Source organism: Cyrtonyx montezumae, unplaced genomic scaffold (assembly GCF_038088225.1).
Source record: "Cyrtonyx montezumae isolate F1298 unplaced genomic scaffold, pur_monq_1.0 scaffold_1, whole genome shotgun sequence".
Taxonomy (NCBI): domain Eukaryota; kingdom Metazoa; phylum Chordata; class Aves; order Galliformes; family Odontophoridae; genus Cyrtonyx; species Cyrtonyx montezumae.
In genome coordinates this window covers 8,470,956-8,495,474 of record NW_027071825.1, presented here as the reverse complement: position 1 = coordinate 8,495,474, position 24,519 = coordinate 8,470,956, and the positions used below count along the sequence as shown (strand labels likewise).

Genomic DNA, 24,519 nt, shown 5'->3' with positions numbered 1-24,519 from the left:
GTTTTGTCCTGTTCATTACCTCTTTAAGACTGAATATGCTGTAGAGTGCTACTTAATATAATGAAAATTAACAAGACTCAAAGTATTTAGTCTTAAAAGCAAGATGTAGTATCCTTCAGTAGGTATTTTACAAATGATTCTCTGTAGTTTGTTTTACACTACATGTTCTGCTTCGTAGAATCAGCATGCATTGAAATGCTGTATTAATCTGCATTTGTTGTTAAACTTGGGTAGAAAGAAGCTTATAAATACTCTGTTAGAATTACTGGAAGAATTAAAAAAATGTATATTCTATTCATCTGTGAAGCCTATTGCTTTTTAAGCAAGTTGTAATTGCCATGCAGGCAGAGTAGGCACAAATGCTGGCCAGCTTCTTACAGCCTCAGCAGAGGGAGAGGGTATGATTTTTGTTGCTTTACCTCCTGCTGAAATATCTCCAGCCCTGTGTTTACAAAGCAGGGCACTTTCACAGGGACTCATCTCCTAGTGAGACAGAGTTCACGCTACATTGGAGAACTGTTATGGTTTTATGATTTTTCTTATAATATTGATATTCCACATCATAACATCATGTAGTGTATTGGGAGTTAAAGAGTTAATGCTCTAGCTGCATGAATGATCAATAGTTCTGGGTATACCTGTCTCAGAAGAGAAGAACAGCATTCGTGGGACTCATTTCAAAAATTCTCTTATAAATAGTTGGGCCAAAGATCAGGGCATCGAGTGGATTTATCATATCCCCTACCACGCACCAACTTCTGGTAAAATTGAAAGGTACAATGGGTTGTTGAAAGCAATAGGTGATGGAACATTTAAGCACTGGGAGAAACATTTGTCAGAAGCCACCTGGTTGGTCCACACCTGAGGGTCAGTCAAACGCGATGGTCCTGCTCAGTCCAGCTCTCTACCTACTGTAGAGGGAGATAAGGTCCCTGTAGTACATGTAAAGAACATGTTGAGAAAAGCAGTTTGAGTCCTTCCAGCTCTGGAGAGGGCAAATCTCTCTGTGGAACTGTTTTTGCTCAGGGACCTGGTTCTACCTGTTGTTTGATGCAGAAGAATGAGGATGTTCAATGTGTACCACAAGGGAATCTGATCTTGGGAGAGCACCCTCAGTAATTCTGTGGATGTGTCACGTATGTTGCATTTAATGCTTGTTAATCATTGTTTCTGTGTATATATATATATATATATAAATATAAAGCATGATGTAATGATATTGAATAAGGGTGGAATGTTATGGTTTTATGATTTTTGTTATATTATTATTTCACATCCTAACATCATATTGGGAGTTAAAGAGTTAATGCTCTAGCTCCATGGATCATCGATAGTTCTGGATGTACCTGTCTCAGAAGAGAAGAACTACATCCCCCAGAGGACTGTGCAATGCTTTGCATTTTTACGTGCTTCTGCTCAGAGGGAAAGATAAAAACTGTCTGAGGTCATGGGACCATCTCTCTTCCCTTGGGGATCGAGCTCAGCGGTGGGTGTTTGTTGCAGCTGTCTGCCTTCAGCGTTAGCGTAAGGCCTTTGGTTTATCAGACACTCTCATGCTCATTTTATTTGATCTGTTATTTAAGAATATGGTGGAGAATTAGTAAAAGTAGAAAAGCATCTTTGTAAATGAGTATTGCTTGTAACCTGTTGGTTTTTTTCTGTCATGTAAGTGAGAAAAGACTCTTTTAAGATGTTAAGTCAGGAGTGCCACTTACCATACATGTAAATCTGCAATAACCCCAGAAACTGCACTAAGATTACTTTGGGGTATATGATGCTTAAATCTTCCTACTGCCAATCATCTGTAATTTCCTGGTTAGACAGTAGTCTTGCTTTCTGCTGTTAAAATTCTGAGTTCAGTAAATACCAGATCCATACTAAAAATAAAACCTTAAATCCAGAAAATTTGTGAGGGAGGGTGTACCATTCAGTGAAGTAGACTAACATGCTCAAAATACTGGGCTGGGTTTGGTGTAAGGTTTTATTCAGAAGAAGATTTAATGGAAATCATCTTCTTAGCTTTTATTTACTGTGCTTTTATTTTGTGAGAAACTACACAGAGAAAACATATTCCAAGAGCTTTGAACCTCTTGCCGTCAGAGTATGGTGAAACTAATTGGTCTATATCTAAACTATTTATAGGAATGAAACACATCAGTTAACACAATCTAAATCGAGAGGTAAATTACTGAACTGAATCCAGGTGTGCTTTTGTAGGCAATGAATGGTTTTACAGGATCGGCCACAGTGGCTGAGAGAATGCATTCACGTCTAAGGATGGATTAAGGAGTTAAACACTGAGACAAAATAAACCAAGAATTTTCTTGATGGAGAAGATGGTATATTATGCCCCACTATGTGTGGATAGAAAGTTGCTATTGCAAAGTTAAATCTCAAGTTTTTCTTTGTAAGTTATTCAGGTTATTTCTTCACAGATGGTCACTAAAATAAGTGAGCTTCTATTCATAGTTCAGTCCATCTCAAACAAAAATACAAATACTTAAGTGGGTGTTCTTATTTTGTTGTGATATCTAATAATAATAGTTTTAACAGCTACTACAATTGCTTTTTATACAGAATGTCCACTAACACACATGATGAGCACATCAAAACTCCAAGTTCCACTCTAAGAAATACTACTGGGTGGGGCTGATCATTAGAGTAGGGTAGAAAGAAGAAAATTGCAATAAAACTGTTGAAAAATAGCTGTGCACAAGCTTGCATAGAGATGTATAGCATGTTTCTGGTTCGTATTTATTTGTGATCACATTGTTCTGGTACTTTGTTTTGCCTGTATTGAGGTTTACGTGCTACTTTTTCCAGTGCATATGGCTTTTTGTTGGCTGTTTCAAGTGTGTATGGGCTTCGGTTCTGGTGTTCTAGTGCTTCCAAAGTACATTAAAGACATTCAGTTGAAAATGACTTTTGAAATAAAGCCGTTGTGTGCTCACTAGCCGGAAGCTAACGTGAGCTCAGTGCTGTGTGTTTGGAATTGAACCTCCAAATATGAACAAGGACATTGACTCGAGTGGCTGCTGTGTGATCTGTCAGCTTCAGGGAAAGCCCCTTTCTGAATCCTGTTCAGAGAAAAGAGCTGTTCAATGGCAAATTCTGATGAATGTGCAAGTCTTGTACAGAAGAAATTTACCTGTGGGTACAAAGTGCAGTATTCCATAAAATATGCCTTTGAAGCCAACACCTGGATGAGCCAAAACCTTGTAGTTCCTTCCAGAGGGCTGGAAGGCGTGGAGGATGAAGAGACCCGAATGCTTTGTATTATGAAAGAATAATGGCTGTGCAGACAGTCCTGGATGCTTGGAAGTCTTTTCCTAATGATGAAGTCATTGTTTGTTCTAATTTGAAGTATTATAAGGGACAGAAGGCAGAAGTTTTAGAGATTGATTACTATCTTTTGTCTCCATATATTTTCAAGGGAGTACATATTTATAATTTAAGTGCAACAGAGAGAAAATTCTGACCAGAACACGTCCTTGTAATAGAATCAGCTGTTTCTGTCAGTCCATTACAGAGCACACTAATCACCCATCAGAACTAAAGTCATTAGGCACAGTCTGCAGTTTCTCAAATCTGTGCTTTGGGAGTGTGTCTGCATTTTACTTGTTCTGTAATTGGGGATGAATTTTCCTTTGCTCTGAGACAGATCTCTTGGCACCAAGGAAGTCTGAGTTATCCAACTGTATTAAATGTGAGGTTGTACAGAAATAAATCTGTGAGAGATCACATGCTTCTTCATATGAGAAATCACAGAGATATGAAAAACCTTAAAAACCTTGACATTTGTGCAGTTTATGATGTACCTGAAGGACAGCCTGGATGTGGCTGATTAAAAATATGGCCAGGGATGAGGTCAGGCAGTGCCTGTGATTCCCAGCTCTGCTGACTTTCATTTTGAAAGCAATAGATGTTGCTTTCCCAAGATGGATCTTGAAGGGGGCAGAGCCTAAATTGTCCTGCATACATCCATATAAACCTTTCACTATGCTCGGTTTGATCTGTATGTTAATCTTGGGTTAGGACTAGTGCTGCTTTGCAGCTTTGGATTTTATGTTCCACCTTCAGAGCGTTGTCACGTGTGAATGTGGCAGGGAGCGGTGTTCCCATGAAATGAAGGTAGCCTAATACTGTCATTTCATGAGGATAAGTTGGTGGTTGTTACAGTTCCTCTACCTGATCAAAACTGAGGAGAACATGTAATTGCCAGGTATTTCTAATTATTATGGTACTACTAAAGATGAGCCTGTGGCTCTTTGCTTTTGTTGTAAATATTATCTGGGAATGAAGCAGTAATGCCTCCTTCCTTTACTCATACGAAGGCCTTAGATTTCAGCTTGGCTATGATTTGAAGTCTGGTGCACGTGAACAGTATTGCACCATTCACTAATGAGGGCAGGAAGAAGTTAGAGTTCTGCTGGCTGCTCATAGAGATACAAACGGTGGTGGGCACCTGCTTGTTCCAGACTTTCACATGTGTGCCCAGCACGTGGAGGTCCTCATAAAGCAGAGGACTATCTTTGTTCCTTTGCAAAAACCAACCACCTTCCTCCTGTCTCTGCTGCTGTTGAGAAGCAGAGATTGGAGAGGGGCGAGCTGGAGTGCCTTGTGCAGATTAGCAAGGCAATGAGAAATTACATCTGCTTGTTCTCTAAATAACGTCCGCTCAGAGCAGATGTAATTAACTACTGAACTTAATGGATGCCTCGTGAGGTTACAGATGCTATCAGTCATAAACGGGATGAAGGCAAGGGAGCTTTATGTTCTTGGAATTCCTTTTAGGGCTAATTACTAAATATCTTTAAAATTGATTGCTTATGCTTTCAATTTCTGAGAGTGTTCTCACATGATCTATGTGGAAGGGACGTGGTGCAGCTTTCAGGCAGGGTGGGGAACACCTGCAGTGTGGGGGCTGTTTGAGGAACAGGGCCGTTCCTCTGCTATAGTCCTTTGATTTCAGAGATTTGGTGTTAACAAACTTGGTCTTATTTTAGGGGCTGCTGAGTGTTCTCATACAGAGGTTCTCGTTGCTTAAATTATTGGAGAAATACACGGGTGTAAAGATCCCCAGGACAGCGATATGGCCATGAGAGGCCAAAGCTCAAGGAACTGTCAGCCTTTGGGTTTGGGTGCTGTGCAGAGTCCAGGGTTGGACTCAGTGATCCCTGGGGGTCACTTCCAACTCGGAGTGTTCTGTGGTTGTGTGTCAAATGTCTCAGCTTAACATGAAGGAAAAAAGCCACAACTGACTTCATTCCTGCCTGTCTGCTTCCCAAATAGCATACGACTGGGGCCTCGGTGAGAAGCAAACCTGACAATAACCAGCACCCTTCTGGCTGTCCTGAGATGCCTGATGGTGATGTTAATGTTGAGCTGACAGTGAACCTTTTGGGTCCAGCTTCACTATCAGAGTTCTTTCAAGCTACGTATTTCAATATAATTCACTTTATAACCATTAATCCTTGTTCCACACATGCATCACCAACACACTGAGTGGATGTGAGCTGGTGAGCAGCCAGTTTTCACGTGAGATGCATTGTTTTACTACTCAGTTATAAAAAGAGCAAAAAGGTACTTAATGATTTTTGAAAGTAAAACGAGTGGTCAGGTAGCCTTGAAACAGCCTTTTAAGGAGTAGATGTGTGTACTGCAGAAATGACAAGCAACTTAATCATAGATTAATATTAGTACGAGCCAACGAGAGAGGGAATAAAATGGGCTTTGTTTATTTGTAATGCTCTTGGCATTCTTAGCAGCTGTGACTGTTTCCTTGAGATCGCTGCATGCCCAGTCTTGAAGGAATTTTTGGTGCAAGTCAAGACAGTAATTTACAGAGCAGTTTCTAACAATAGTGTGCTCCTGTGTGTCTCTGAGATGACGCTCCCTTCTGCATTTTCCAAACTTTTGCCGAGTGTGACCTTTTGACTTAAATTTCTTAGACTGGTGTGGCTGACAGAGTGAGTGAGCGTTGTGAACGCTGCTGCTGTTTTTTGGGTGGCAGTTGGAGCTGGGCAGCCTGCTCTGCACACAGCCTGGATCAGTAATCTGCTTCGTGGCCTTGTAAAGCTAGAATTAGGTAATGAGAAAGATTAATGAGCTGTCTAAGCTGTGTGCGCTGTTCCTCTCAATATTCCTGTCCCTTAGGCTAATCTGTGCTAAAATACAATGCACGTAATGAAGATTTGGAGTTGGTTAAGTATGTTAGTTCTCAAATTCTAAGCTATAGCCTCCCTTTAATTTACAGAATACTACCTTGTACGTAGTTGGTCCATACATTTGGATGGCTACTTGGTTTTGGCAGTCGGTTACCTTACAGCCCTCTGAAGCTCTTGCTGTTGTGCTTTATATATTGACTGTTACGAGAGCAAGTCCGTTCTGCTGCTTATTCTGTGCTTCTCTGCCCCATCTGCAGCTCTTGGGGCTGCAATGTATAAGCTGTAATCTTCAAATGAAGTTATATCTGCGATCTTTTATTTTGTGCTACATATTAAAAGTAAGTTTGGCAAATGTATTTGAAGAGAGCTGCTGCTATGTAATTGCTCTTTTTTTTTTTTAGCCTTGGGGAAGACAATCAAGCTGATGGTAAATTAGTTTGCTGACACCCAGGATTGAACAGCTGAGTTACTGTACCTGCTATTCTTAATGTGACCGGGGTTCTCAGGGGTTGGCTTTAATTTTCAGAAACCATTCACTGTTTAACCTCAGCTGAGAAGCCTGGGATCAAGTATGAAGGTAGCTATTTTCTTTACTGTGAAAGAAAGACTGCTGCTTTACTGATAGCATGAAATTAGACTGACCCTGGGCTCTTAGTCCTGAATAAGAGATAGGAATGAACGCTGCGGATGAAATGAGACTTGGAGAATTGCAAGTCATTCACCACTCTGTTAGCAAGCCTTGGCTGCATGCAGCCACGCAGCACACAACCCACAGCTCAGCTGCAGCAGCTGCTGTGGGCCTGGGCTCAGACAGCTCTCTGCTCACCCACTTGGGAATGTGGTTTGTGTAGATCGTTCATGTTGTCATCTGCATGTCCAAGCTATGATGTGCAGCTCTGGTCACACATTTGCCATGAGTGGGTTCAGTTGGTCCTCATGGTGCACTGCATCATATTATACTGTGGGCTTCAAAGCGTGATGTGGTGTATGTAACGTGGAGTTGTCACTCTGGCTTACATTAAAAAAAGAAAATAATATTCATCTGTACGTACACATAGATATACACATACATATATGAATGCTTTTTAAGTCTATCTATATGATGCACGCATTTATGGAAGTGGAGCCCACTCAAAATATGCTGAGAAAAGTGTAAATTCTCATTGGCTTTGAGATGTATTCTGCAATTAATTTAGGTCAAGTAACAGGTAGCCTTAGTCTTATGACGAGCCCAGAGGTTAAGTGCTACAAAAGGTTAGTGGGCAACTTTCACAGCCACATGTTCCTGAGAGGTTAATGTGCAGATGTGACCCAGATCCTTCACTTTGCCTACAAAGGGGAACTTTGTGTTGCCCAGACAGGAGGGCTCATGGGGGATAAGGAAATAATTGGCTGTGATTGAGAATTTTGTTTAATAAATTGAAAGGGCTTTTAGCTTTATGTTTTTCTGTGCCATTATTTAAAATAAACCCAAGGCCTATTTTTTTGGTTTGTTTGTTTTTGCTGAAGAGTGCAGAAGGGCCAGAGGATGCTAGAAACATTAAATGCATCATTGGCTGGTTCTTGACCCATTGGTTTCAAGACTGATATAAACTGTTTATTTAGAGAAATGGGGTCATCTCTCAGGCCAAAAGCTGTCTTTTTTTGTTTGTTTGCTTGTTTGTTTTCCTTTTCCTTTTTTCTCTCCTGTTAATATATGTTAGTGTACTTTGCACATGATGTTTCTACAGGCAGGTAACTTCTGTTGTTGGAGGGAACTCATCCAAAGGATGCATTTTGTGTGCTTTGAATGTGTAGGGTATTTAGGGTAGCACCAGCTGAGCAGGTGTAGTGAGAACTATTGTAGTGCGAACTATTGTAGTAACATGCTTGTGGTCCTGAAGGATCTGGCACCTGAGGCCATGAAGGTGACAGTTCTTAGGAAAGGGAAACTTTGGAAAATATGGGAAGAAGAGTACCACTGGTGTTGGCAGTCCAGGCTGGGTGCGATTGATTGCAGGTATAAAATCAGTGTGGTGCTGAGTAAGGGTCTGGGAATGAAGCTCCACGTCCTCCCTTTGTTTTGGATGATGCCTGAAAGTGTTTGGGTATTTGTTTTCTGTAGTTAAGCAGATGATCTAACCATATGGTTCTGAGTTTAGTTTCTAAAAAGACAGTATATGATATGAAATAGTATCTGTAGTGTATTCCACAGGCTAATCTGGCATTCAGTGCAGATACGGTTTGTGTTACTGTTTAAAATTCTTTGCTGATGAATTTGTCAAACAATTTCAGGTTTAATCATTACCTGAGAGAGAAATTGAGAAGTATTGTTTTTAGTAACCATTTACAATGATATGGTGAAAAGAAGGAAATTATTTTCACGACAGATTCTGGTAGGAAAGAAGAGAAGCTTAGTGTGGGGTTTTATTTTATTTTTTTAATCACCATGAAAAATTCTTTTCTGTTAATCTGATGGATGGATTACAGTTTGTCCTTGCCTGGCCAGGTTGTATTTTCCATCAGAACTGGAGATTCCAACCCTCATTATATCATTTCTGCAATGCAAATGGTTATGTATAGAAAGAGATTTAATTAATCCCCTGCTGGTCTGCAGATACCCTCAAGCAAACGTCGTCAGCAAAGGAAAAAAAATTAAAACACGAGTGCATGGTACTGGGTCAATGAGTGTCAGTGGAATTTCATCATCTGTGAAATATTAACTTATTAACTGAAATGTATTTACTGCTATGGCTGTAAAAATATTTGTCTATTGTCCCAACTGGTATGATAGTGAGCTGCCATGCAGAAAGCCAAGGTCAAAGGCAACCTCAGGAATCACGCTGTCCGCTCTGGCAAAAGTGTGAGGCATCCTGAAGGTAGTGGTGGTTCTCCCTTTAGTTTGAAAGGACTACATTTAAACTGCCATCAGCGTGGCTCCAGCATCCAGCTTTGCCTGTGGGTCTGTGCCATATGTGCAGCTACATATTCAAGGGCAAATTATGGGATTGAGATAAAGTGACAGTTCTGAGTGATGGGCTCCTGTTCTTTTCACACTATTATAACAAAGCGTATCAGTTTAAAATATGTGGGTTGTTCTGTAGGTCAGTGAGCAAATAGACTTTATTTCCATTCCATGTAGTGTGCATGTATGCATGCAGAAAGACAGCACTCTTTCTGTTCTGTGAAACAATTACGTTTTATGACTTCTTTATACAAGAGATCACTATAGAATTTCAGTATATACGTAGTAAACCATATATCACGTAAACCAAAAATTATGCTTAAAATGATCGATATGTTTTCCATTTTGATTTCCTTGCTGCCTGAAAAATGATGGGGCTGGCGAGGGTCTGATTCTGATGTGAGATCAGAACTGTTGTGTGTCATTAGGGCATGATTTTGTATCTGTGTTATTTGAGATTATAAGATAAACAAATATAAGGCACTCCTTTGAAGAAGAGGCTCAGAACCAGCTTTGATAAATGTTATGATGCTGAATTTCTTTCCCAAAATTCATTTTTCACTCCTTGTCTGAAAATCTGCTGCCGCTTTTGTCATGTGGAGATCAGGCTGCGTGTTTAATAACTGTGCCTTGAAACATGGATCTGATACAAAAGATTAACTTCCCGAGCAGTCTGTTGCAGCCATTTGTGTTCTGCAGGATTTAATTCACTTCTTATTTTTCCGTGATGTAGGATGTGTGAAAGAGGTGCCAAAATTTCCTTGTGGATAATGCGCAGCAGTCATTTAAAAATTGCAACACTTAGTGTAAACCAAATATAAAGAGTAAGCCTCTGTGCAGGGGGTTGTGCTGTTACCCTACAGAGTGGGTGGCAGGGAGGCTGGCTGTGGGATAGATAGTGGTGTTGGCAGGTACGGGCAGCGGGAGTGCTGGGGGAGGCAGGTGTGCCTTTGGAAGAGGCCCTCTGAAATCCTGAGCGTTCACCGGTTGTCCTTGTTGGAAAGGCAGTCCATCTGAAAATAGCACTTCTATGTGAAGAGTTACAGCTGCCCCCTGTAAATGGTGTTTCAGACCAAGCAGTTACAGCTGAGCGCTCTTCTAGCAGTTATCTTAACTCTTTACATGTGATTTATTTGAAGAGGAAGGATGGATGTGTAATGGCGTGCTCAGCTGTAGAGTGGGTGGGAGCCAGTCAAATCACACCTCCCTCATCTTTTAGTATCCGAAACATTTCATCTGCACAACAAAACTGATTCTGAGCAGTTTTCACTTTCAGAGGGTATTTATGAAATTCTGTTGGACTTCTCAGTTATGTTTCACGTAGTTATTTAATCAGCTTTTTTGAAGTGCTACTGCATGTTTGAAATTATCCTATCATTTGTAGGACCCACTCTCAATGGGTCCCGTTGCACACGCAAAGCTCCTGAGTCAGTATAAGCTCCAGCTGAGTGCCCACCCTGTGAGCACATCCCCATTCAGGTATTTACTAGCACTGTGTCCCTTGGAGTTCTGCAGCTTTCCATGGGAGTGTCCTGAGATGGGCATCAATTCTGACTGCTGTCTGCTCCCTCCTTGTTTCCATCGCCAGGCTTTGTGTGTTGCCTTTTTCTCTGAGATGGAACTTCTCTAGGGGACTCTGGAGAGGCAGAGCTCCTGATTCTGCTGCCCGCTGCTATCTCCAGTGGCCACACTGCTGCTGGGTTAATTGGAAACCTATTGGTCCTACAGCTGTGCAGTGCTTGTTGGAGGTGGAAGCGATCACATGTATGGACAGGGCGACAGTTCAGCTGCACTGAGATGTCATCTGCTTGTATGTTTTCTTCTTTATTTGGAAACCCAGCTGGTGACAGTTTTTAAAAGATGATTTCATGAACAATGCACAAATCCTTCTTTTAACCTTGGGTGTGTTTGATCCTGAAATAGCAACGGTATAGGAAGTATTAAGGCTTTAATCATCTGAGTGATTAAAAAAACAGTGTCCAGGAGGGGAAAGGAAAAGGTTTGGCCTCTCCTATTACTGGACCATGATTCCTGCAGTAGTTTGTAGCAGAATCTCAGTGATGAGAAGTGCTAGGGCTCTTCTGCAGCCCTCATGCCTGGAGCAAAGCGACATGTGAACCTCACATCTTGAAAATGAGAAGGTGGATAAAGAGATCTAAAGATCACTGCTTTCCTTTTCCAGTTAGTGTCATGACATGCCAGTGCTTCGTATGTCTGTGTGAGACACTTCTGGGGTGGATTGCTTTGGGAGAACTGGAACATCATCATTTAGGTGGAGGAGGTACCTTTGTTCTGTTGGGTGTTTTGTACAGTGGGTAAATTAGTTGTACATAGATTGCTCACATGATGCAAGAGATGTTTTACACATAGAATCATAGAATCATTTGGGTTGGAAGAGAGCTTTGAGGCTCATCCAGTCAGCTCCCCTGCAGCCAATGGGAACATCCACAGCTCCATCAAGTGCTCAGAGCCCCAGCCAGCCTGACCTTGGGTGTCAACAGGGATGGGCATCCACCACATCTTTGGGCAGCCTGTGCCAGTGTATGTGTATATGTGCATATACATTACATGCAAACCTGGAACAGTGTGAGGTATATGATAATTACACCGTATCTACTTACCCGCTTGCATTGGCAAAGAGCATTCATTGTTATGCAGACTTCACAGTTGGAGGCTTTTAATTCCTTCTAATAAATGAGAGTAGATGAAATACCTTTTTAGAATATAAAACATACAACCTGTTATAGATGCTAACGATTTATTATCTTACACACTTGAAATGTTTTGATTAGATCTTGACAAGTTTGTCTGATGGCAGGAATTTATTCCTTGGTGCTGGGAGCTGTCAGCTTTGCGAGAATTCGCATGTGAAATCTGCTTAGTGCTGTGAAGCTGTAATGAGATTCCAAACTTTAGAGAACTCATATTTGAAAATAATAAATGTATTTGTGTTTTTACATTTCAGCTCTTGCAGCTGCGGCACTCCCCGGAGCTCGGCCGGCTGCTGCCACCTGGTGGCCCTGGCCCTTAGGGCCTGCCCCACTGCTGCTGAAAAATGGGTGAGGAATGCAGAAACAGGTGAAATTAACTCTACTTTTTTGTTCTTTTTGTTTTCCAGAAGGAGCTCAGTCTCCCCAGAAGAGGAAGCTTGTAAGTAGAATAATTCTTTATTTGTTACATGGTTTGATTTGAATGTGTATAGCAGTTCAGTTGTGGAAGCCATATAAATAGGCAGATCTCCTGTTTTCTCTGTTGATGTTTTCAAGAGTCTGTCAGGCACTTGGAAGCAGCCAGCTTGCATTTCTGTGAGGTTAAACCTCTATTCGTTTCTTTATGTGTGGTAGGAAAGCTAGCAGTAGTGTAGGCTTACTGCTAATTATCAGCTTCAGCTGATCCTCCCATGGAAAGATCGGTGGTGTTGAGTGTTACTTGCTGTGACATCCCCAGAGCGACCCGGCTGCCATCTCTGGTTATTGATGTGCTACGGACTGCTTTGATGAGTGCTCTTCAGTCTGTGCTGGCAGGAATCTCTGTGCACAGATCCTGGGCCATGCAGTCAGGTGCATTCTGTGCCACAGAGATATTCCAACCAAGCAGTGAATGTTGGGATGAGCAGGCTTCTAAAATTAAGTTTAAACAAGTACCAAACTTCTAGTATTGTGATGTTTAAAAAAATATTGGATAATTAACAGTTTCAGTAAGAGAATTTAGCTTTGGCTATGCTTACAGATTTACGGTGCAAGTGATGGTACTATTGATTGTGTTGTATAAAAGAGAAAGCATGTGAACTGGCTGCTGTTGCACTGTGATTTGAAATGGCTTCCCAAAGCTTGTATGCCACAGACATGAAGTTCACAAAAGCACGTAACCTTTCTTCCTCAGCTTTTACTGAGAACCAACTTTCAGTCATTTAATGCCAGCTCTCTCCTTTGTGTGAGAGGCAGCATTTGGAAAATGCTGTGTAGTGCTGCTGACTCAGAGCTGAACAACACAGCGGATCAAAAGGCTTTTTCTTTGTTTTTTTTTAATGGGATATGACCAAAACTTGTTATTTAGTTCACACGACAGCAATAAACTGATTAATGAGTCATGTAAATAAGAATGTGAAACTGTTTATTTTTTGGGTTTTTTTGCCAGCATGCCTTGAAGGCAAGCTTGGCTATATTTGCTGGATGCGCAGGAATAGTGGTGCTCATGAGTTAGAGATTGTGAGGGCTCTTTGAACATTGGTGAATCAGTGAATTACCAATAGGGTTTTTGTTTGCTTGTTCATCGCATCATTTTTGTTACAAAAAATGGGAAGTTAAAATTGAGGATGCCAAAGATTTTACCTTCCTTCAAGTGTGGAGATGGGTATGGCACAGAACTACTCATACGCTGACATTTGAAATACTTGAGAAACAAATGAAATCCTTCAAGTGTGTAATGTTTTATTTGATTGTGACTGAACAGAATGACTGCATGTTTTATTTCTACACTGATTTAACACCTTCAGCTTTTATTACTTTACGTTAGTTTTCTGCCATCACAGCAATCTATGTCAAGAAGACCCAGGTCATAAATTTTAAGCATGAACTTCCAGCTACTGGTGAGACTAAAGCCTGGGAGGAATTGAAATGTGTTCAGTTAGTTGCATTTGTTACTTAGTTGATTAAATGTATTTTCTGGAATTTTGTTGTCAGTTGTACCAAATTACTTCTCTTCCTTTGACAAATGTAAGCATTTAAGAACTCAGTGGTGCATTGTGGCTTATGTATGTTTATGCTGATGCCATACTGATAGTGTATGGGATCACTGAAGAAGGTACTGTACAGGAGCTGAAGCACCTGATCGGGATATCCCACAATCAGTGTGCTTACTTGATGTAAAAATAAAAACAAAAACACAAAAAAACAACCCACTGTTAATCTTTGCATCGGGAATTAGAAAAGTTTGTATAAAGAAAGGCAATATTAATGTGTTTGTATATATAAAATATACATGTTATATTTATAAATTTATTTAACCATTCTGTCAAAAGGAGTGCCCTAAGAATGTGTACTGAGATACACACGGTAGGCACTTCTCAGTTCTTCTGGAGGCTTTTCTTCTGCCTACGTCAACTTACCAGTAAACATGATATGCAAAAATAAATGTATTCTGAAAGGGCATTGTATTGTAGCTAAGGAGTAGGGGTGGTTGTGGACACAGTGAGGCCCTGAGTCACTGGCTGTTGTTCACTGACTTTTGTTTGCTGGCAGGAGGGAAGCAGGAATTGACAGATGGATGGAGTCTCTGGCTCAGAGCCAGGAATCCTCAAGAGGTGCATCCATTTTCTGCACAAACTCCATCCTTTGTCGCAGTTTGGGGTCAATTATGTTATATAGAAATATATAGCCATTCAGCATTTTCTCGTGCTAGTCAGGAGGCTGGGGTACGTTAACTTCTGTAAAATGATCGAGTCATGGAAGCTAGTCGTTATTTGTCAGCAAGCCAGAGGTAAAAGGAAGACTTGATTATTCACAGAATGGCTGAGGTCAGAAGGCACCTCTGAGATCATATGGCCCAACCCCTGCTCCTGCAGCAGTACCTACAGCAGCATGCCCAGGCCCATGGCCAGGCAGCTTCTGCAGATCTCCAGGGATGGAGATTCAACATCCTCTCTGGGCAACCTGTGCACTGAAGTTCTTCCTCATGTTCAGACAGAGCTTCATGTGCTCCAGTTTGTGCTTGCTAGGTCATTGTGTTGGTTGACTGTTAACGTTACAAAAGTTTTAGACTGAAATGAGATTACTTGTCATCGCTGAATGGAGAAGGGAGAGCTCTTTCTGACAACACTTCTAACTTAGTCTTTATCTGACTCATTGCTTTGTGTTTACCTGAGTCTGTAGAAATTGACTCTATTTTTGTGCAGGAATTGACTGTAGGCATGAACGACTGTTGCTTCCTTTCCTTGTGCTGAGGAAAAGAAGTGGAGTTAGGCATCTCAGTATGGACAGTGTAAGGAATTTTGCCACCTAAAGTAGGGCTTGTGTAGAAGCTGAACTAATGGAGTGGTAGGATGGAGCATGGGAAGTCTGTTATTGGCTCCTCTTCCATATCAGTATAAGAGAACGCAAGCTTACCATTAGAAGATGGTTTTGCCCTTGGAGGTCTTGCAGCCTAATCTTAAACAGTGTAAGTGGGCACCTGAAACAGATGGGAGAGTTGTGTGCAGGGCATCATTAAGAGAAATGGCTCAATTATCGAGTTACCATTTTCTTATTGATGTGTCTGAAGTCTGTGTGTTCCTATGGAGGGTTCCGTTCAATATACTAAAAGAAATTTTACTCAGGTGAGTTGTATGCTGCAAAGAGGTTGAATAATACTTGTATTAGTAGAGACATGAGTAGTGTTCTGTTTCTAGTATGGCTCAATAATCTGAGTTCAAAGTTTTCCTTTAATAAATTATGCATACAAATGTATTGGATATATTTTTTGTGTATTTTGTTCACAAAAATAATTACAATTCATGAATGCTTTCTCCAATATAAAACAGCAAATGCCAAGTGACAGACCCAAACTTTGATCTCCTTCCTATTAGCAGAAGTGGTTTAATTACTCAGGGCTGCTATGCTATTCTCTCCTACCGCTGCCTTCAGCTCCCAGGTGCTTGTGGTGTGCACCTGCATGTGGAATGCACCAGGGATGCTTCAGCCCCAGGAGGGCAGAGGCTTGTGTCCATGTGCCTAGCACAGTGTGTGGTGGCTGTGGGGGTTTGCTGTTTGCTTGCATTGCCACCTCAGCTGCCCAGCAGTCAGTGGCTGGAGATGAACTGGGTCCAAACAGTTTCCTATTCACCATCTCAATTCTAATAAATTCAGTTATTGACATGTTCAAGTCTTTTATGAACACTGTGAGCTTATGTTTGAACTGCCCATGTTTTCTCGGGCAGTTGACCAGCTTGGATTGCTGTAATCTTTATAAAGTCTAAAGGTGACGTTTTTATAGAAAGAAAATACCGTTTTCCCAAATCGTATCTGAATTTGAAAAGAGTAATTTCCTCAGCAAACTGAATTTACTACACCAGCTTTTAATTTCAGATGCAAATTTTGGTATTAATTCTTTCCTCCTGTCAGACATCTGTACCAAATATACCCTTATAGTGCATGTCCAGGGGAGAATGAGCCTGGAGAGATAAAGGACATTAAAAATAATGATTACCCAGGGTATAATCGGGTAAAACAGGTTTTTTTTTTCACCCCAAAATAGCATATTTTGATGGCTGTAAAGATTTCCATGTCACAAAGACACAAATGCTGGCCTTGTATAAGATTAATTGCAGTTAGATATTGAGGGGGGAGGAAGTAACAGATTTGAATAATTCAGCTATTACCGCCTGCCGTTTTGATGGTGGTAGGTGCTGATAGGAGATGGTATGAACCGTGAATTTGTATGTCTGTCTGTATGAAATATGGTGAGCAAGATAATAGTGTATGATAAAGACACGTGCCAGGCTCTTACTGCGGTCTTGATTCCTTTTAGTGTATTTTAAGGGAATATTCCCCCCACTCAAAGCTGTGAACCTCTGCAGCCCTGGGAACTTCACAGGGTATTTCATTAGATAACAGTTTACCTTACCCCTGGCTTCTTGACAAAATAACACTTAAACACACTAAGGCATCTCTTTGGGAGGATGTGCCGGGTGCTGGTTTATATTGGCCTCTACTTCTGTTCTTTTTAAACTGTAATACTTAGACCTTGGAAATAACAAATTTGATAGCAGGAAAAGAAAATGTGAGCTTTAGTGCTGCCTTATGTCTTTATCCTGTCTTCCTCAAGTGCTGGAGGAGTGGAGGACAACCTTGGGTTGCTGCCCATCTCATAGGTTCATAGGTTCACACATCTTGGAGGATGGGTGTTTTTGCTGGGGGTCCGTGCTGGGCCAAATGCAGTGCTTGAATGGGGGGGAAACCAAAAAGCAGCAAAGGGAGAAAGGAGCAGATCTGGGATGGGCTGAGGAGTTCTGCTGCTCCTGTGCACTGGGTTGTGTCTGGAAACAGAGTGAGGAATAGTGCCTTCCTGAATGCTTCCTGCTGTGATATTTTTGTAGCTGGGAAGGAGAGGTGGCACTGCCTGCTCCATCCTTCTGTACGGGGCACGGGCTGCAAAAATAACCCAGAGCTCTCAGCTGTCTGTGGGGCTGCCCCTGTGGGAAGGACACGCTGATCCTTTCTGTGGGGCTCTGTGGGGCACTGCTACTTGTACCCAAGGTTTTAAAAGTGGTTTGGGAACATTGTTCTTATCATTATCTTATCTTACCCCTCCTCCCCCAAGAAGGGATGTGCTCTGAGCACCCTGGGTTGGCGGTCTGTGCTCCTGATGGGATTGGGCTGCAGGGGCTGCGATCTGTGCCTGCCACTGTCTGCAGATAAGGCTGTAATTGGGAATCTGCTGTGATTGATGAGAGCTTGTGACAGCAGCAGCTTCCCATGCCTAAATATGGGCTTCCAAGAAAATTGGTGTAACGCTTTAAAACTCACCAAAGATACATATTCAGAAATTTCATTTAGAAAGCTGACTTCTTACCAAGAGCTCGCATTAGGAATGGCTGACATCAGGATATTGACACTTCTTGCAATAGCGTGACACTGCTGTAGAGCTGACCGCAGCCACCATCTGCACACACAGTGCTGGGGAGCACCGTGCCCTACTGAAGGACACCCCTGCCCTGCTGCTCCTGGGCTGATGCTGGCAGCCATGGGAGCTGCAGCTGAACAGAGCCGCACGGGGATTGTTTGAGTACAGAGTTGTGCGCGTGCTGAAGGGGACTGATTCTGATGGGACAGGTTGATGTGTTTGCTCGCCGGCAGAGAACAGCTGCTCTTTGCACCGAGGATGACTCTGCAGAGGCTCTGGGTGCACGTGGGGACTCTGTTCCTATCGTGGTGAGAGTCTGCAAGCTGGCATGTGGGATTTGTGCCAACACCCTTTGGAGTGTGCCTTCATACCGTGCGTGCCATGTGACTTGGGGATTGCTCCTGCCCCATGCAGTCCCGGAGAAGTTGGGTGATTTGCTGAGCGCCTAATTAGGCATGCTGCTGTCAGCCCGGCAGCTCAGGTCGGTGTGTGTCTGACTCTTCTGCGCCTTCCAGTCATATTGCAGTGGGCTTTGTTGCCTTTCTTTGGATCAATTGATTCATAGATGACCTGATTTTATTTTTTTTAAATAATTACGTGTTGGATGCAAGCCATGTGACTAATCTGAACCACTGCTGAACTCCTGAGGTCTCTGTGGCACTGGGGCACATGCAGCGCTCGGGATCGCGCTGATCGCTGTGTGCCCTGCTCTCTGGGTCTCCTCTCCTTGGAGCCTCTTGCTGGGGGCAGAACCACGGAGCACCGTGATGAAGCGGAGGAAGCAGAGGCTGGGAGCCCCGTCGCTGCGGATCCAGTAAGGGCTGCTGTGAGAAATGAGTTGCACTTAAACATTTCACGTGGAGACGGTGAAGAAAACAAGGCAGAGTATTCTGTGCTAGGAAACATTGCTTTTTTTTGTTGTTAGAATTTATCCATCTTGCTTGTTTGGCTGTATGTGAAATTTCGTTTTGAGAACGTTAGCCTTTTATTTCTGCAGATTCTTTACTTTTTTTTTTACAGGCAGAAAAAAAAAAGAGCAATATTTAAATGTTTTTAAATGGCTTCCATTGTGTTTAAGTTTTGTACCTGACATTAATTAATGTAGTGAAGCTAAATGTTTGGAACTCTCGAATAAGATGACTCCTCCAAATCTAAAAAGTAGTTTTAAGAAAGCTGTTACAGGGCTCTGATCAGGAGAAACCTTTGCTACCTTTGTCATCTTCTTAAATGAAGAAGACATATGAAAACTTCTGAATTTGAAGGAAGAAGAAAAAGGAGTGATTGACGTTGCCATGTTTTATTTCTAGAAATTGAAATAAAATCCTTTTTAATACTTTACAAATGCTTTGAAATCTACTAATGAGAATGGCAGTTTATTGATAGTGACATTATTATTCCCATGGGTTGCAGTAAGGAAGTCACACATTTAGTGCTGTGTGTGTAAGCAGCAGGGTTAACGAAGCCTGCTCAGGGATGGGAGGAGTGGGCAGGAGGCGGCTTAACTTCTGTCTGCAGCCTGCAAAGCCCACCAGCTGTTTAAGCAGAGACTGCTCCTGGGGAGGTTTGCCAATGCCTAAGGGTTGCTGACTGATAACAAGTATTCAGATTCAGCAGGGAATTAGAAACAGCGCACGTGAACAGCTAACGTGCTCGGTTGCGGGACTTCTCATGTCTGAAAACCCAACAAGAGCTGGAGCACATCCCAGAGTTCCTTTTTGCTATACATCATTTCTAAGGACAACAAATAGAAACTTTTTTCATCCCTCAAATGCAGTCACAGTGATAATTATAACAATATGGCGGCACCAGTTTGTTCTAACGCATGAGCACACTGAGCATTGCCCAGGACTGCATGTTGTGCTAAGTGTTGTCCACGTTTTAGAAAGGGAAAGGCCAAATGTACAGTGATAGCAGAGTGCAGCCATGGCTGGTACTGTGTGTGTGCTGTGCTCCCCACATACAGGAGGGGTTGTGTGGTTTTGAGGAGTAGGTGTAAGGAGCTTTGCATTTTCAAGTTGTGGTCATAGGTGGATCATAACACTGACTTCCACTGTTTAGATGTTAAATACTTAATAACTTTTCATTTTTCTTTACATGATTACATGTAGTTATGTGCAAAAATAAAAGTAAAATCAACCAAATACTCCAATCATTTTTGGGTCAAACTGATGGTTCCATTTGCATTCCTTACACTGAAAAATTAGAAGTGATTGTATTGCTGCTTATGGAAGAAAATGTGGTCAAATTAAGGTAGTAAGTTGTATAATTTTCCCAGAGGAATGGGCAGACTAAAGCACTTAGTTTCATTGTTTTCAGATACCCCCATGAGGGGTTCAGCTGATCGGCCGTTCCTCAGTGCCCTAACACCAGGTGACAGCAATCCTGTCCTGAACTTACAGCTGATACGTTCAGCATGTAAGGACTCAACACAGGAACAGATGCAATGTATTGCTGCCTCTTTCAGATAACTGAAAATTTAGAACATATCTCGTGGCTTTATGGAAATCTGGGCAGAAAGCTTTCATCATATAAGTGTATTTCACAATACTTTTTTTGATTCACCAGGATTTCTTTATAATATCAATATTTATAAGTTAACTTTTCCTTTATTTCCAGTGAAGGACATCTCATCGTGTTTAGTTCAATAAAGTAGGTCATAAAGCTTTTTTTATGTTGATGTAGAAGTCCGTTTGCAGCTTCTTGAAAAGCAGCTACTTAGCAAAATGTTCTGTGCTCTCTGCTTATAGGAGTATTTGTTGGCTGCTAGCTCTAGTCACAGTGTAATAGTTCAGTTTGCAGAACTGGGCACAGAGCTGGGAATCGGCCTTCTGAGCTGTAATCCTAATGCTGCCGTGGCTGTGCTATGAACAAGTCACGTAACCTTTGTGCCTCAGTTTCCCCACCGCTCCATTAGAATAAGCTCATCTTGCAGTGCTGCTCTCAGGCTTAATTAGTTGTTTTAAAACATTGTCAGTGCTAAATGTTGTCCTCAAGGTAATGGTTCGTGTAATTCATGTTTTCTTTGTTGACTGTTTCTATTGTTGCTGTAGCTGTGGTGCAGAACCACAGCTCCCAAATTGCAGCCTGAGAAGGCTGTGCTACAAATGGCCCATGGCTGTCACTGGTGCCATTTGCCATCTTGGTTGATTTTTCCCAGCTAAAATTTGTCATTAGGAATGGACAGTGGTGTGTGATCCAGAAAGCCTGGGAATCGCTGAAAAACAGGATTTGGGTAATTCCAAATCAGAATTTTTTTTGTAGTGAAAAAATAATATGGAATAGATACTACATATTGACTGACAAGTACATTTTGGTTTAGGTGATAACTGAATGACTTTGACCACTTAGTTTATTGTACTGATAGATAGAAGATAGAACTTGTGTTTTGAAAATCTTTTTTTTTTCTTTTCCTTTTTATTGATGTGATAAACAGAAGATGTGATATTGACCCTGATTTATTTTTTTTTCCCTACCGTGGCACCTTATCAGAATCTCCTCTCCTTTGTACTCCCACTGCCGAGGAAGTGATGTTCATCAGCACACGTTCTCTCCTACATCTGCTCCAGGTCTGCAGCACCTTAAATTCCCATTTAGTGCTGACTGTGCACTTGTCACTTCTCCTCTTGTATTTTACCTGAACTCACAAGCCCAGAGCAATCCGTCTAGCCCATGCTACAGCCATCCATTTCAGTGGAGGTAAGGACAGGTATCGACTAGGAATTTCTAACAGTTTGGTGTTGCTGTAACCATTAAGAACTTAACAGCTTTTTAGTTTGAGAAAATAAAATCTAACAGAAGGACAGAGCCTGGTAATGTGTAATTTGCTTTCAGTGTTATAGTGTACAGGTTTATGTTGCATTTCTACACATTTTTTAGTTCATTTGTAGTTTAAGGCCCAGAAGATAAAGTGAATGGAGCCCTGTCTGCTTGAGTGTGCATGCAATTTCCTGGCTGTACCTTTTGATGCCTTACGTGTGCAAGTTAAGCTTGTATGAAACAGCACAGGAACCTGCACAGACATCACTGACGTCAAGGAAACCAACCTCAACGTGGAGCAGCCTGGAGTGTGGTCCTTAAGAAGCCCTGCCTGGAGCTGTGGGTCTGTGCTAACCTATTGCAACCCTGTTCTGTTCACTGTAAATCCTTCTTAGCTTCTATGAAAAGTCAGTGCTCTGAGGTCTATCTGCAATACAATGTCAAAAAACGACTGTGTAAAATGAAGCCTGCTGTCAGTACACTTAAATATGGAGTAAGGAGTTGTAAACTGAAAAAAAAAGAAAAAAAAAGCCAACAAAACAAACAAACAAAGCCAAAACAGCTCAGTTTATACTGAGGTGCTTGGGAACTTGGCTGACATGTTTCACATAAAGGATTAGCTCTTGCTCTACACTGTGCTGTTAGAGGATTTGCAAGACCCCAGTAGAAACCTCTTGTTCCCGCACTAATGATACCTAGTGAGACTGCCCCAGACAAAGGCTAACATGATCTAGAGATCTTTGTGTGTGCAATTATGAAATTGGAACTAAGTGGAACCTGCTTAAAACTTGAGCCAGCAGAGAGCTGGTTTTGAAGCTCACGTACTGCACTGTGGAGGTAGCTGGTCAAATTTCAGCTGCTCATCAGGTGGTAATGTGATAGCCTTTGTATCTAACCTGTTATTTCAGAGGAAGATTGCTCCTGCTGTCCAGCTCTGGGAGGAGTAACAAAAAAATGTGAAGTTTAGCTATGCTAGGCTTCTGTCCCTCTAATGGAGAGAAATGTATATTGCATCCATAGGGAGGAAATGGGGCTGCCAGTAAAGGGTAGAGATGTTGTTCATGTCTGTTCTTGGCTTGTCGACCATTGCCATGGGGAGAGGTGACTGCCCAGCCTGCTGCTCTGCCCTGCAGAGCGGGGGCAGCTCTCTGTGCTGCTCTGATGGGCAGTGATGGAAGAGCTGTCTCTTATCGTTTTAATGGCATTGTCACCAATACGATTGGGAATGAGTTCTTGTTACGTAAAAGCTCCTATTGGCTAATGTTCCTTTGCAAGGGTGCTTAAAGGTGATGGAATGCTGTTTAGAATTAGGGTTAATTAACAGTCTGGTAAGTAGTAATTAATAATCAAAATTAGATTATTGTTAAAGCACGTTGAGAACAGCTCCTTCTGTGCGGGGATCTAATGATTATTTATTGACATCTAAAGCTTTTTTGGTGCTTACTGCTCTTTTTCCTCTGACTGCTCCACTTTTCAGACTTATGGCGTGGATCAGTATTATCATTAACAATATTTCATATAAAAGTCAAAGTATCAAGTTATATTTCACTGTTACTATGGTCTCTTCCTGTTGGTAATATTTTTCACATATGGGGACCTTCCAGCCATCTGCTCTTTAAATGCCGAGTGGTTGATGATTCACAGAGACATGGCTCTGGGTAAGAGCTTAGATCTACTATAATAACTTTTTATTTTTGTCCTTGTTGCTTTCACCTGTGCAGCTCTTGATCCTGCTTTATCCTGCCTTTGTTTGTTGTAGTTTTGTTTACTTGGTTACAGTGCCAGTGATAGCCATTGCTGCTTGCTTGGAGCAAAGGTTCATCCTGGCGAGTTATTGCTGTCATTGATCTGCACAGCTTTACACCCCCAGGTTAGGCAGGCAGTGGCTCATTTCCATCACTGTGCAAATAATACTGGGAACTGGTGGAAAATGTAACTGAAAGGTGTGTGGCTTTGTGTTAAATTTTCTCCGTTTTTACCATCAGTATATTGCATTTGTGAGTAGCTGTATAGTTTTGCCCTTCTTGTTTGGTACCTTTGATGTTTTTACATGGACAAATGAACAAGTGTTTGTGCATCTGACATCAGTTAGCATGGAAGTTCCTGGCTTCTGAAAGAATCAGTTGAGCTGAGAACAAAAATACTTGATACACATGGCTTTTGAACAATTGAAAATAAGGTAAACCTTTTAAAGGAGTAAATGATGTGAGGTGACATGATTACAATAAGAATAAATAGATAGTAGATGAAATAAGACCGCTATTGTTGATGCAGTCGTGGGTTGGAATTCAGATCATGTGTCTTTAGGAAGAAAAGAGAATGGTGTCCAAAATTAAACTGAAACAGTGGGCCTCGTGTTTGCGCTCTGGCTTGTGCTCATTTAGGAGTAGCCAGGAAGTCAAGTTACTGAGCATGAGGCCATGTTTCTTAGCTGGTCTTCTTTATGAGTTGGTGAGTCTTTGTACACCCACATTGGTCCTTTAGTTCAATCTAAAGGTGGATTTACTCCAGTTCTTGATACTAATTTGCTTACAGGATGCAGGGAATTAATTGTTCATGGAAGGAAGGGGCCTTAAATCTAAAGCAGCATGTGCTTCCGTCCATTCTGAGGAGCAATGCACCCTGTAACTCCCTCAGCAAGAGATAAAATTAGTTTCAGTACTTCCAGAAAGGGCCTCCTTGGGCTTTGGTGACTGGGCTGGGAATGTTCAGGTGCCCTGGTTCTGCCTCTTGGCTCTGAGGTGGAATCTCAGTGGGAATTTCCTTTATCCTTTATCAAGGGAAGAAGTGGATTCCACTGTGTTATTCCAGGGATGTTTTCTTCTGTAGTTTTGATTTCATGAGCTCATGCCAATTGTGGTACGTGTTCTTACAGAGCTATATAATGTAGATTATTTTTGTAAGAGTGTTTTTGTTGAGACATTCTGCTCCTTCGGACCGGGTCTCTCTCTTCTTTAAAATGTATGTGTGTGTCTTGGTGAGGGTTGTGTAGCTGAAGACCCTCATTGCTGTAATATCATTATCACAGAGTTTCTTAGAGAAACAGAATTTCTG

At 41.7% G+C, this 24,519-nt stretch overlaps 1 protein-coding gene across 10 annotated transcripts in view; it reads left to right on the top strand.

The window, feature by feature from the left end:
- MAST2 (microtubule associated serine/threonine kinase 2) overlaps positions 1-24,519 on the top strand; it is a 161,103-nt gene that overhangs the window by 57,174 nt on the left and 79,410 nt on the right. For 4 of the 10 annotated variants that reach the window (XM_065739479.1, XM_065739463.1, XM_065739454.1 and 1 more), the window contains 3 exons: positions 12,230-12,261; positions 20,326-20,358; positions 21,199-21,405. In XM_065739479.1, the coding sequence (XP_065595551.1) occupies positions 12,230-12,261; positions 20,326-20,358; positions 21,199-21,405 (272 nt within the window). Of the gene's footprint in view, positions 1-12,229; positions 12,262-18,374; positions 18,524-20,325; positions 20,359-21,198; positions 21,406-24,519 lie in introns of those variants that run through there. The other 6 variants (XM_065739512.1, XM_065739503.1, XM_065739495.1 and 3 more) reach the window with 3 other exon arrangements.